At 41.7% G+C, this 14,984-nt stretch overlaps 1 protein-coding gene across 1 annotated transcript in view; it reads left to right on the top strand.

The window, feature by feature from the left end:
• KLB (klotho beta) overlaps window positions 1-11,865 on the top strand; it is a 39,101-nt gene extending 27,236 nt beyond the window's left edge. Inside the window, exons 3-5 of the mRNA XM_003411396.4 lie at window positions 189-457; window positions 6,471-7,614; window positions 10,927-11,865. Of these exons, the coding sequence (XP_003411444.1) occupies window positions 189-457; window positions 6,471-7,614; window positions 10,927-11,312 (1,799 nt within the window). The 3' untranslated portion in view covers window positions 11,313-11,865. The remainder of the gene's footprint in view (window positions 1-188; window positions 458-6,470; window positions 7,615-10,926) is intronic.
• Window positions 11,866-14,984: the final 3,119 nt, after the last annotated feature.

The following is a 14,984-nucleotide window of genomic DNA, read 5'->3' as shown; positions in this document are numbered from 1 at the left end:
ATAGGGATGAAAAGAGCTGCCACTCTTCAGGTGTAGACATGAATTTTCCATTTGACATAATGGGCTTGCAAATTAGGGAGAGGGTTGGTTTCTCAATATCCTGTTCCCTGGCATGCTGTCAGTGAATCTTAAACTTGGACTGGAGTGTTTAGGTCTACGGTCACCTCTGCCTTCTTTTCTCTGTGCAGCAATAAGGTTTGATGGAATACGAGTGTTTGGTTACACTGCCTGGTCTCTCCTGGACGGCTTTGAATGGCAGGATGCTTACACCACACGCCGAGGATTATTTTACGTGGATTTTAATAGTAAGCAAAAAGAAAGAAAACCGAAGTCTTCGGCACATTACTACAAACAGATCATACAAGAAAATGGTTTCACTCTGAAAGAGTCCACCCCAGATGTGCAGGGTCAGTTTCCCTGTGACTTCTCTTGGGGTATCACTGAATCTGTTCTAAAGGTAAGTAGCTGCTTACAAATTAACTGTAAGCTGACATAAACAGCACAGGCTTTTTCAATTTCATTTTCTCAATGCCACCTAAGAGACTATCGAATACCACGATTATTTGGAGGTTATGCAGGGAAGTTGGAGGAAGGGGAGGAAAGAGGAAGAGGGGTATCAACCCTTACTGAGAGCCTTTTAGGAGTCCCTGGGTGGCACAGTTATGCACTCCACTACTAACCAAAAGAGTGGCTGTTCGAACACCCAGAGGCACCTCAGAAGAAAGGCCTAGCGATCTGCTTCTGAAAGATCACAGCCATTGGAAACTTTATGGAGCGCAGCTCTACTCTGCAACACATGGAACCACCATGAGTCAGAATCGACTCAATGGCAACTGGTTTGGTTTTTGGTTATGAGAGCCTTTTCTGTGCCAGAATTCATGTTTGGTGATGGAAATTAAGAGATCAAGAGGCTGCCCTCAAGAAGCAGACAGACTAGGGAATTTACAGTCATTTGTGTGTGAGGCATTTGCTAGTAGTGTCAAAGTTATAGAAAAAAAGTTTAGATTTCGTTTTGCAAAGAGCAAATGATTAGCAGACCTTTATTTAAGCTTTTCTTTTTTTTTTTTTTCTATTTAATAGATTTGGGTAGTTTACCTTATAAGGTCCCATTATCCTGGGTATGTATCCCAGTGGCAGCCTTCCATGTACATCTCATTCCTCACCTTCTTTATATGTTCACTCAATTGTCGTCTACTCAAAAGGCTTTTCTCCACCCCCCAAAATAATAATCCCATCCTTATCACTTTCCCTGCTTTGTTTTCTATGTAGCCAAACACACTCTGTATTTTACACATTTTTACTTCTCACCAGTCTTCCCCTCCTAGAATGCAAGATGCAGGAAGACAGAGATGTTTGAGGCCTTGTTGCCTGCTGTATGCCCTACTAGAGAGCTGTCGGGCATATGGCAGGTGCTCAACACATAGTGAATGAATGAGATCAACTTTAGACCGTAGAGACCTGCTATTCCAAATTCTACAGGTGAGGAAAGTGAGACCCATCAATGAATAAGTGAGGCCTAAGTGACTGCCCACTGTAACACAAATAATGGCAGAACTGCCACAGGCAGCTCTTAACCCTCCAGACTCAAAGTGCTCTTTCCAGAATAATAATTAACAACTAGTTTCTAAGCCTTATGACGTCCCAAACATTTAACTACTGTATGTATGTGCATTCTCTCAACTAATCTTAAAAACTCCATCTTATAGGCAAGAAAACTGAGGTTTTAGGAGGTTACTAGCTTGCCCAGATTGCCCAGATCTGCGTGTCTCCTGACCACTCTGCTGTAAGACCTCACAAGACCACACTACTGCCTGTATTCTAGAAATATATGGAAAGACAGCAATCTGTAGATATATAAAGGATGGGACTGGACAAAAGGGCCCAAACTATGGGTAGGCAAAGTTTACAGGTTGTAAACCTCAGCCCTTGTCCGTATGGCTCAGGGATGATTAAGGGGGGACAGATAGAGTAACATAAACACAAGGAGTGTCTTCAGCTTGTGTTCTTTATAAAGCCACCTACTTGCCCAGTTCCTACCCCTTCCTCCACATGGTAGAGGCAGCCCATCTTCTCCCTACCTTGATCAAGTGGGTTTATGGCCTTCAAAATTCCAGACCCAGAAAAGAAAGCTCCCAAGAGAGAAAAGAGTTCCCTCTCCCACCTGTATATGACCCAACCTGAAAGGGTGTGTTTCATCTGAGCTCCTACCTGTTCCCCAGTGATTGGCACTGTGAGTTTCGCCCCATTCTAGGGACCCCACTCCTGAGGAGCAAACACTGATCACTTGGGTCAAGGAAAAGGAGTGCGGTGATCAACCAGGTCTGAGTTTTATGCCCACCCCTAGAGTCCAATGAAGAGTCGGCTTCCCTCAAGCCACTTGGACTAAGAGGATGAGCCGTTTGCCAAGAAAACTCAGGCTGCTGTTGGCAGAGGATGTATGGTTAGATGCTGTGTAGGCAAGAAACAACAGGTCCTCTATAGGGAGACTGACAAAATATTTAGAAATATTACCAAGCCTACCCCCTTCAGGAAGCCCTCGTGGTACAGTGTTTAAGCATTTGGTTGCTATCCAAAAGGTCAGCGGTTCAAAACCACCAGTGGCTCCAAGGGAGAAATATGTGGCAGTCTGCTTCGGTAAAGATTTCCAACCTTGGAAACCCCATGAGGTTGCTAGAGTCAGAATCGACTCGATGGCAGTGGGTTTATTGTGCTTTAGAAGAAGGTTTACAGAGCAAATTAGTTTCTTATTGTCTTTAGCCATCTAGTACTGCTATAACAGAAATACCACAAGTGGATGACTTTAACAAAGAGAAATTTATTCTCTCACAGTCCAGTAGGCTAGAAGTCCAAATTCAGGAGTCAGCTCCAGGAGAAGGCTTTCTCTCTCTGTCAGCTCTGGAGGAAAGTCCTTGTCATCAGTCTTCCCATGGTCTGGGAGCATCTCTGCACAGGAACCTGAGGTCCAAAGGATGTGCTCTGCTCCCAGTGCTGCTTTCTTGGTGGTATGAATTTCCCATCTCTCTGCTAGCTTCTCTTTCCTTTTATCTTTTGAGAGATAAAAGGTGGTACAGGCTGAATCCCAGAGAAACTCCCTTTACATTAGATCAGGGATATGACCTGGTAAGGGTGTTACAATCCCATCCTAATCCTCTCTAACATAAAATTACAATCAGAAAATGTAGGACAACCATAGATTACTGGGAGTCATGGCCTAACCAAGGACATAATCCATGACACTCATTAAACAATTAATACAGATATCGTTTTGTGACATTGGTTGCCAACCCCTCAACGTGTCAACACTAGCCCCTTCTCCACCTTGGGTTCCCCATTTCCATTGGTCCAGATTTCCTGTCCCCTCCTGCCTTCTCGTCCTTCACCCTAAGCTGGTGTGCCCATTTAATCTCATATACATAGTTGAGCTACACTTATTATTATTTATTTTATGGGCCCGCCTAATCTTTGGCTGAAAGGTGAACCTCAGGAGTGATTTCAGTACTGAGTTAAAAGGATGCCCAGAGGCCATACTCTCAAGTTCTCCAGTCTGTCACACCAGTAAGTCTGGTCTTCTTTTGTGAGTTTGAATTTTGTTCTACATTTTTCTCCAGCACTGTCCAGGGCCCTCTATCGTGATCCCTGTCAGAATACTCGATGGCAATAGCCGGGCACCGTCTAGTTGCACTGGACTCAGTCTGGTGGAGGCTGTGGCAGTCGTGATCCATTAGTCCATTGGACTAATCTTTCCCTTGTGTCTTTGGTTTTCTTCATTCTCCCTTGCTCTAGACAGGGTGAGACGTATATTAGATGGCCACTCACAAGCTTTTAAGACTCCAGATGCTACTCAATAAAGTAAGATATAGAACATTTTCCTTATAAACTATGTTATGCCAGTTGAGCTAGATGTCCCGAAACCATGGTTCCAGCCCTGAGCCCAGTAATTCTGTCCCTCAGGGAGTTTGGATGTGTCTATGAAGCTTCTATGACTTTGCCTTGGTCAAGTTGTGCTGACCTCCCCAGTATGTGTACTGTCTTACCAGATGGTTTTATTATTTTGTAGATAGCAGAATGATGAATTTCTAATTAATTATTTCTAATTAGAAAATATAATTAGATTATTGGTTGGTATTCTTTACAAATAAAATTTTTCTTGCCCCTCCACTTTTTAAATTTTGACTGTCACCATGGATTTCTGGATTATTTTTAATTCAGTGTGTTATAATTTATTATTATTATTTCCTTATTCCTTTTGATGCTCCAATTTTCTCAAATTTGGCCAACAGACCCCTTCAAGCAGTTCCTGTATTTTTTTTTTTTTTAACATTTCCCTTTCAGTTTTCAAGCATTTTCTTATTTTCTGAGACAATATGTCCCAGGATAACCTCATTCTTTTCCTGCCTAACTTGGAAAAACCCATGTTTCTCTAAGGAGCCCTGGATCCTTTTAGTAGGCAACAGTATTTAGAACCAAGCTCTAGGAGTTACCTTTCAGCATTCTAAAAACCTTAGGGTTAGGATGGGAATAGGGGTGCATCATCTTTAACCAGCTCTCTCAGCAGATTATGTAATCACATCCTAAGAGTAATGCTTTCTGGAGATTCTTAAAAGTAAGACAAATTTTCATTTGATTTTTGTCTTGCTTTTTTTTATTTTTATTAAAGCACTAAAAGACAAAAAGAGGCAAGATTGCATTTTGTAAACACCCTTTCAATACCATGATGTTCTGAGCTTTCAAAACACTGAAACCTGCCATCTAGGCTATAAGGATTTTAGTCAAAATAATTAATTATATACAGATTTAACTGCGTGCTCACATGATCAATGTTCTCTCCATTTAATGTTCTAGATAACTGGTGGACAGATGGCAAGGGGGCAGTGATATGGTTTTGTAATTAGACTATGAAAGAAGACACACGAGAAAACAATTAGAGGCAAAATATTTACCAAAGGTTAATTATCTTTTTTTCCTGGTACATTTAAATTTAGTCATGGGAGGAAAAAGAAGTCGTTAAAACAAGTACAGACTTTTACTTTCCCATATTTATCTTGAATTTGGACAGTTTTTCTTAATCCCTTTGCTTAAGGGCCTGGCAGGCAATTATTGCAGCAGGGGAAACATAAGCCACAACTACCTTATGTTTTTTGTAGAGTGCTTTTTTTTTTTTTTAATAGTTACAGGGAGCCCTGGTGGCACAGGGGTTAAGAGCTATGGCTGCTAACCAAAAGGTCAGCAGTTGGAATCCACCGACCGCTCCTTGGAAACTCTATGGGGGCAATTCTACTCTGTCCTATAGGGTCACTATGAATCAGAATGCCAATGGGTTTTTGGTTATAGTGACAGAGGGCTTCCCAGAGTCATTGAGTCCTCACAGCACCCCTGTGAGGTGGGAGGAACTGCTTCATCACTATATAGTTGTCAAGCCTGAGATTCAGAGGGGCAGAATTAGAACAGGAGTCTAGATCTTTGGGCTCTCTGGCCAGGCCAGGGCTCTCTCCTCGGTAGAAGGGGAAGGAATGAGACACCATCAGACCCATGAGTCAACATTGGGAGTTTCTGGGGGTATTTTCCTGTCCTTTCCTCTCATAATCCAAGTACCTTCCAAATAAAGTGTTCAGTATTCTCCAGTTGGATGAATAAATGCTACGTTCTCCTAGGCACATGGTGGGGAGATAGGGGCATTATGGACCTAAATGTGATATCACTTGGACATTTCAAATTCGAGGAGTTAGAAGGGAGTTGCACTCAGCAAATGGCAAGGGGTCATCTACCACTGGCCTCTTTTTGGAACCAGCTTCCTCTAAGCCTAACTGCTGACCTCAGTGAAATCCTCTATAACTGGAATTTTAACTTTGTCTTCAATTTATAGCAGTGTTTAGAAGGTCCAGAGCCCTGGTGGCACAGTGGTTAAAGCTCAGTTGCTAACCAAAAAGTTGGCAGTTGGAATCTACCAGCCGCTCCTTGGAAACCCCATGGGACTGTTCTACTCTGTCCTATAGAGTCACTATAACTCATCATCGACGGATGGCAATGAGTATTTTGGGTTAGAAAGTCCATCTTTCATGATTCCTTTTAACTGAGTATATCAAGCCAACTTCCTGATGCATTTGAACAGAATCATATGAGACTTCACTATATAACCTTGGCGTTTAGGACAAATAAGTTGGAAAACAGCTTCTCAGTGTTTTCTGGAACAACTTGCCTTCCAACCCAATTCCTGGGTGTGGTTCCTTCCCCATGTTTTCTGATCTCCCTGGGAAATTTCAAGGGCTGGAGAAAGAATAATCAATCAGGACCTTTTCTCTGACATTACCAGGCAAATAGCCGGAACACACAGGTCATTATGAAGGATGTATGCATCGTTTATTTTCTCTATTGGCAGTGAGAGGCAAAATAAGATCAGACTCTCAGACTATGTATCCTAAGGACCTAGTCAGCCAGGGTATGTTTTACCTGAACGTGCTTGTTTTTCACAGCCGGAGTCAGTGGCGTCCTCCCCCCAGTTCAATGACCCTCACCTGTACCTGTGGAATGTGACAGGCAACAGGCTGTTGCACAGAGTGGAAGGCGTAATGCTGAAAACTCGGCCAGCTCAATGCACAGATTTTGTCAGCATCAAAAAACAACTTGAGATGTTAGCAAGAATGAAAGTCACCCACTACAGGTTTGCTCTGGACTGGCCCTCAATCCTTCCCACTGGCAACCTGTCTATGGTTAACCGGCAAGCTCTGAGGTACTACAGGTGTGTGGTTAGTGAGGGGCTGAAGCTCAACATCTCTCCAATGGTCACCTTGTACTATCCGACCCATGCCCGCCTGGGCCTCCCCAGGCCTCTCCTGCACAGCGGAGGCTGGCTGAACCCATCCACAGCCAAGGCTTTCCAGGACTACGCAGGGCTGTGCTTCCACGAGCTGGGGGACTTGGTGAAGCTCTGGATCACCATTAACGAGCCTAACCGCTTGAGTGACATCTACAATCGCACTAGTAAGGACACTTACAGGGCAGCCCACAACCTGCTGATTGCCCATGCCCTGGTCTGGCACCTCTATGACCGTCAATACAGGCCTTCCCAGCGCGGGGCGATTTCGCTGTCTCTGCACTCGGACTGGGCGGAACCCGCCAACCCATTCGCCGATTCACACCGGAAGGCGGCCGAGCGGTTCCTCCAGTTTGAAATCGCCTGGTTTGCAGAGCCAGTCTTCAAGACCGGGGACTATCCGTTGGCCATGAGGGAGTACATCGCCTCCAAGAACAGGCAAGGGCTCTCCAGCTCCACGCTGCCTCACTTCACCGACGAGGAGAGGAGGCTGGTCAAGGGCACAGCTGACTTCTATGCCCTGAACCACTTCACCACCAGGTTTGTGATGCACGAGCGCCAGAACGGCAGCCGTTACGACTCTGACCGGGACGTCCAGTTTCTGCAGGACATCACCTGCCTGAGCTCCCCCACGCGTCTGGCTGTGATGCCCTGGGGAGAGCGAAAGGTGCTAAGGTGGATCCAGAAGAACTATGGAGACCTGGATGTCTACATCACGGCCAATGGCGTTGACGACCACTCTCTGGAAAATGATGAGCTCCGAATATACTACTTAGAGAAATACATTCAGGAGGCTTTGAAAGGTAAGGCTTGGGGGCCATTTCAGATACTGTAAAGTGTAAGACTCCCAAGGAAAATGGACAAAAGAACTAGGGGAGGTTTCTGAGTGACAGGATAAGATTTGTTGTACCCCAAATTCTGTCCATTGGATTTTGTCCTGAAAACGAAGTTTTTAATGGATTTTCAAAATTGTTTTCTTCGAACATAAAAGCAACAAGTTCATTATGGGGAATTTGGCAAGTATAGAAAAGTATTTTAAAAGCATAAGAAATCACCTGATATCTTATTTCCCGAAATGAGCACTGTTGATATTTGGGTTACTTCCATTGTGGTTGCTACACATTTTTAATACATTTGAGCTCATACTATAATATACAGTCTTTAGCCAACTTTTTTTAAAAATTAATATCACATTATAGTGTTTCATATAACTAAACATTCCTTGTAAACACTGTAATGGGTGCTTAATGTCCCATCATATGGACATAGTTCATATACCTGTCCACTCCTCTAATGTTTGATATTTAGGTTGTTTCTAATTTTTTGCTACGAAAAAGAATACTACAGTAGCTATCTTCATATATAAATCTTTGCCTTCATTTCTGATTATCTTATTAGGATAGCTTACCCAGTGAGGAATTACTGGCTCAAATGTTATAAACAGCCGTGTATGACAGCACTTATCTCACATACCCTTCTCAGTTTGGGCTATTATCATTTTTTTTTCTTTAATCTTGTTTTTAAGTGTCCATGATGGATTTGTTGAAGCAGCATACAAGACCCTAGAAATTTGTTCATTTATTTTAACAATATTGAGCACCTAACATGGGCAAAAATTGTTCTGAGCATTATATTACCACTGAACAAGATTACTATCCTTGTGAAGGCTGTATTTTTGTGGGATAAATATAGCCATCATGAGGATAGTAATAGGTACAAATAGATAAGATATACAGTATGTCAGATAGTGAAAAGTTCTATGGAGAAATACAAAGCAGGGAAGAGAGCAGGAGAATCCAGAGGCGGATGGAAGTAACAATGCAATTATAAACAGGGTGGTCAGGTAAGGCTTCACTGATCTGCAGGAGTGAGGCAGCAAACCATGCAGTTACATGGGAGAAGAGTTTTCAACGTGAGGGAATAGCATATCCAAAAACCCTAACATGGGAACATGGTTGGCCTGTTTGAAGATCAGGGAGGAGGTCAGAGCTGCTGGGGAAGAATGAGCAAGGAGGAAAGGAATAGAAGATAAGGTCAAAGAGGTAAAGGAAGGGGGAGATTGCGTAGGGCTTAGTAAGCCACTATAAGAACTGCGGCTCGTATTCTGAGATAGGAAGACGCTGGAAAGTTTTAAATAGAAGGATGAATGGTCTAACTTATGTTTTAAAAGAATCACTCTGGCTGCTCTTTTGTGGGTACAAAGCAAGAATACAGAAGCAAGAAAAGAAACAGAAGACTTGCAATAGTCTAGACAAGACACAATGGTGCCTTGGATCAGAGTAGTAAGAGTGGAGATGGTGAGATCACTGCCCTGACAGGAAACACAATGGAGAATCCCTGATGGAGCAGAACCCAAAACCCAGTGCCGTCGAGTCGATTCCGCCTCATAGCAACCCATGGAGCAGAACAGTGGGATACAGATCTCAAATTCTCATAAAAAGAGGGACCCTGGAGGTCATGATCCCCGGACCTTTGTTAGCCCAAGACTGGAACCATTCCCAAACCCAACTCTTCAGGCGGGGATTGGACTGGACTGTAAGATAGATAATGATACTGGTGAGGAGCAAGCCTCTAGGCTCAAGTACACACATGTGACTATATGGGCAACTCCTGTCTGGAGGCAAGATGAGAAGGAAGAGGGGGACCGGAGCTGGTTGAATGGACACAGGGAATACAAGGACAAGAGGAGGAATGTGCTATTTTATTAAAGGGGAGCAGCTAGGAATACACAGCAAGGTGTGTATAACTTTTTGTATGAGACTTGATTTGTAAACTTTCACTTAAAGCACAATAAATAAAAAATTTTTAAAAAAGAGTGGAGATGGTGAGAAGTGGCTAGATACTGGATGTATTTTGAAGGTTGAGCCAACAGGATAGGATATGGGGTATGAGAGAGAAAAGCAAAGAATGATTCCAAAGTTTTGGCTAGAGCACCTAAGGACAGAATGGCCATTTACAGGTTAAAGGCAACTGTGGTAGGAATAGGTTTTGGGGATGAGGAATGGAGATAAGGATTTGGTGTTGCACAGGTTGAGTTTGAAAGATCTATTAGACATCCGATTAGAGATATCGAGCAGGCTAACTGATATGAGTCTCAGAGGAGAGATCTGGGCTGAGATACAAATATGGGAATTAAGAGCAAACGAATGGTATTTAAAACAATAAGGGTGAATATCACTAAGGGAGTAAGCATGGAGAATAGGGCTGAGCCTTGGGATACTTCAATACTCAGAGGTGAGGGAGATGAGGCGAAACCAGTAAAAAGGCTGAACAGGAGCCAGTGCTTTAAAAGGTAGCTAGAGGTGGGTGTGCAGTAAAGGAGGTTTTTTTTTTTTTTAAGATAGAAGCTACTGCATGCTTATATGGAAATGATCCAGTAGTGAGCCTAAATTAATACATGAGAAAAGAGCAGGGAGAACTGATGAAGCAATATCCTTGAGTAAGCAAGAGAGAATTAACTTAGTAAGTTGAGGAGTCAGGCTCCTCTAGGAGCACAGACAGGTCACCCATAGTAAGGAGGGAAGGCAGAATATGAGTACAGATGCCAGTAGGTGATTGTGGGGGATGGAAGCACTTTTCTGAGTGCTCAGTTTTTCAGTGAGGTTTTTTTTAGGAAGCAGTTCATCACTTCAAAGCTAGGATGACAGAGGAGGTGCTGCTCTAAGTTTGAGGAAGGAGGAAGGGATAAAACAGTTGACTAGGAGAATGAACGAATGAATGGACTAAGAGAAATGAAGTGTGGTTGCTGGGCAGCACATAGGGCATGTTTGAGATTCAGAATCAGGCCAAATAAGCAAAAATTTTCTACTTGTGACCCTTTGAACAAAAATGACAAGTATATTTTACCTTCATGTTTCTGCTTAAATTTTTTTCCCCAAGTGTTTTTGGATTATTTATAAATCGAAGTTTTACTTCAAATTTCTTTTTAAAGTTATTACATATATTTTCACCATCTTTACAAAGATTATAAAAGAATGTCAACCTTTTAATGAGAATCGCTGCCTTTTATATGAGCTTGACTTTAGTTAGCTTGTTTCAGTGAAAACTTAATTCTTATTCAAAGGTATTTTATATTCCACTTGTGATTAATAATATTCATTTCTGGTATTTTTCAGCATACCTGATTGATAAAGTCAAAATCAAAGGCTATTATGCATTCAAACTGACTGAAGAAAAATCTAAACCCAGATTTGGATTCTTCACACCTGATTTCAAAGCTAAATCCTCAATACAGTTTTACAACAAACTGATCAGCAGCGGTGGCTTCCCTTCTGAAAACAGCAGTCCTAGATGCAGTCAGATGCAAAGAAACACAGAGTGCATTATCTGCTTACTTCTTGTGCAGAAGAAACCACTGATATTCTTTGGTTGTTGCTTCTTCTCTACCCTGGCCCTACTTTTATCCATCACCATTTTCCATAAGCGAAAGAGAAGAAAATTTTGGAAAGCAAAGAACTTACAACACATACCATTAAAGAAAGGCCACAAGAGAAGTTCTTAGCTAAACTGATCTGCATGATAGAAAGACCGTTAAGAAATTCACTCCAGTTCCATACACTGGTAACTTAGAGAAGCTGTAGAACGAAGACAATTTCAGAAACTGGTGGAAACCAAGGTGATTACAATCGATGTCTCTGCTGTGTGGTTCAAATGAATTTTCCCTTAGGTGTTGACATGTGAATTCAGCTGTTGGATCAGAAGATGAAGGCTTCACTTAGATAAGCTGTGAGGATTACCTGATGCATTGCTTTATGAAGTTTGATAGGCTGTTTTTCATCATTCTTCTCTAGCTCTCTTCTGTAATACCAATAATTACTTATGATAAAAGGAATTATTTTTAAAAAGTGCAACTTTCTCTTGTGAGACCCCATAGCAAAGATTTAAAACCCTTCTTTGAACTGGATCAAACCAAACCCACTGCTGTTGAGTCAATTTAGACTCATAGCAATCCTATAGAACAGAGAACTTCCCCTAGGATTTCCAAGGCTGTAATTAATCTTTACAGAAGCAGCCTGCCACATCTTTCACAGAACGGCTGGTGCGTTTGAAACCAGACTTTTTGGTTAGCAGCTGAGCACTTTAACCACTGCGCCACCAGGGTTCCTTTTGAGCTGGATCGTCAGTGATATATTGTTTGTCACCTCTAACCAAGTGCTTTCCATTTTAGCCAGAGTGGTTCTCAAATGGAATGAAAAAACACAATAGGGTAAGTAGTGCTTACCTATACCCATTACAGTATAGACTTAATGCACTGCAACTCCTTAGTTTTTCTCATTAGGAAAAAAAAATTATCAAGCATTTGTGAAGCACCTAATTTTGCTTTACAAAAAACAGCATGTAACTTCCATAATTTGTTTTATAGAAAGATCAAAGGAGTAAGATTAAGGGGAGCTAGACCCAACTGTCTGTGAAGTCACCAGCCTCAAAACGCAACTGCCGCTTTAAACTGCCATCATTCCTACTCACCTGATCGGTGTGAGTTCACCAAGATATAATATACTTGGGAAAACCGACATTCTAAGAAGATGTAAAATCTTCTTGGTTATCAATAGTCAGACAAAGGCCAGACCACTCAACAGACTTGCTCTCCCCACTGAGGAGTCTGACCGACATACACAGAGAGACTGCTCGGCCGTATCTGGACCCAGCAACTGTGGCTCTGGCTGCAATTCACAATGTTGATAGTCTGAATGAATTAAAACTGCTTTATTTTACATAGCACCTTTAGAGGCTGGAATTAAGTAAATTTTAAAATCTGAATTTGAATGGAGAGTGACTTTCTTGGAATCTGTGCTTAAGACTTGTTCACATTCTAAACACTGGGGGAGAAACCTTAAATATAAAGTTTCTCTTTAGGTTAGTCAACATTTAAATCACCATCCTTTGCATAGAGTGGCTCACTGTCCATCCCCTCCAGGAATTTAGACTTTATTAAGAATTAAAGGAAAGCTCTCTTGTTTAAAAACCTTTGGTAGAAAAAAAACAACTACCCTAAATTAAAAGTTATTGTATTCCAGGTCCAGCTATCTTAGAAGCCAATGTTAGTACAGAATTGAGATTCTAATTGCTAAGAAACAGCAATATTGGTCAACTGAAGCAAATGAAAAGTGATGGGAAGTCAATTTGCATTCGGCTGGCCAAATTTCCAATAATAAAATTTTGTTTTTTCTGATTCTTCTCCCTGACTCCATGGAACACACTCCCCCAATCCTAGCAGTTTTTAGGTATACTTTCTACTGTGTCCCATAGGGTAAAAAAAAAAATGTTTTATTATGTTACAACCCACTGCTATTGATTCCAACTGATAGACATCCTATAGGACAGAGTAGAACTGTTCCAGTTTCCAAGGCTGTATAACTTTACAGAAGCAGGCTGCCACGTCTCTCTCCCATAGAGCAGCTGGTAGTTTCAAACAGCTGGCCTTTCAGTTAGCAGCCAGGTGCTTTAGCCACTGCGCCACCAAGGCCCCATTTACTACATTATGTGGGAATTATCACTTGGCTAGGTCTTTTTCCCCTTTGCGCCACGTGGATTCTGGTACCCTACAGGGAAAGTGTCAGTTAAGCAACTCATTACCAACTAACTTCCTTTAACATTCAAAAAGTTTTGAAAAAAAGCAGCCAGCCATAGGGATAACAAGTATTTGCAATTCTTTGTTTTTGCTTTCTAATCTTGTGCTCTTTGACTAAAGTACCTGTGTTCATGGTTTACAAATCCATTAACTTTCACCATTCTTATATTAAGAGTTAAAGCTTAAAGCATGGCCTTTTTTGAACTTGTCACCTTGACACAGCTTCTCAAAATAGGAAAATTCCTAACCCAGTGCTTACACTTTTGCTACTTAGGGATTATTCTGATAGTTTTTAAAGACATTGTGCAAGATTCCTTAGGTATTTAATCTGACTCATGATTATCAAAATACTTGTTTATTCACTTAGAAATTATAAAAGGTCAATTAGACACTGTTGATAACTCTTGACAGGTAGCAAAGATCTTGATTTTAAGCTTTTCTATGGAAGATTTGTTGGAAAAAACTTGTATCTTGTTACATTTTGTGTATTCAATATATAACTGTCTTTCACCAGGAAGTCTTTGATATATGTGGAAATGGTCAAAACTTAACTTTGGTGTTTAACGAGCCTCCAGAAGATGAGGCCAGTACATTGTGACTAGTGTTTAATTTTCAATATAATTTATTCCAAATAAACTGGTTTACACTGATTATTTATATTTAACTGACAATTTAAGACTGAAACAGGGTCTTAGCATTAGAACTTTGCCCCAACTTCTTCCTGCCCTCCCCTAAACTGTGACAACTGGGTAGATTATTTCCGAGTATATTTTTTCAAAGGTGGGAAAATTACAAGTGCTTATCCACAGTACACACAAACGTTTTCGGGGTTGGGGGGAGGGAGGGAATTGGACCTTCATTTACTATTTCCAAGTTACAACATGAAAATCACTTTGCAGCAACCAGCCTCCAATAGTTATCCTGTGGAAGTCCAAACCCAGCATATTGGGCCACTTTACTCCTTTTCTTTTTTTTTCACTCTTAGGAGAAATCTTTTATTGCCATCACACCTGCTATACCACCCATATACCAACAACCCCAATATTATACCTTCTTGATAATATTGCCACTTGGAAATTCCTCCCTCAACTCTAGAAATCGCGTACCTTCCAAAATCTCTGGGAATCATTCATTTGGCAAATAGCTACGTACCAGGTTTTTAGAACACATCAGTGCACAAACAAAAGAGCTCCATCCTTAGAGTTACTACATTCTTGCAGGAGTATACAATCACCACAGGGTAAGTAAACCATGCTGTTAGTTGTCCAGTAGATTCCTATTTATTGTGAGCTCACGTGTGCTCGGCAGAACTGCTCCACAGGGTTTTCAGGGCTGTGATCTCTTGAAAGTAAACTACCAGACCTGTCCTCCAAGACACCTCTGGGTGACGCTGAAGCGCCAACCTTGTGCGGAGGGACTCAAGCCGTAAAGAATGTTAAATTACAAATGCTACAGATAAAAGAAACCCTGGTGGTGTACTGGTTAAGTGCTACGGCTGCAAACCAAGGGGTCAGCAGTTCAAACCCGCCAGGTGCTTCTTAGCAACTCTTATCGGGCAGTTCTATTCTGTCCTGTAGGGTCGCTAGGAGTCGGAATCGACTC

This window comes from Loxodonta africana, chromosome 5, assembly GCF_030014295.1.
Source record: "Loxodonta africana isolate mLoxAfr1 chromosome 5, mLoxAfr1.hap2, whole genome shotgun sequence".
In the NCBI taxonomy this organism is placed as follows: Eukaryota; Metazoa; Chordata; class Mammalia; order Proboscidea; family Elephantidae; genus Loxodonta; species Loxodonta africana.
This window is presented reverse-complemented; position numbering and strand designations above follow the sequence as displayed.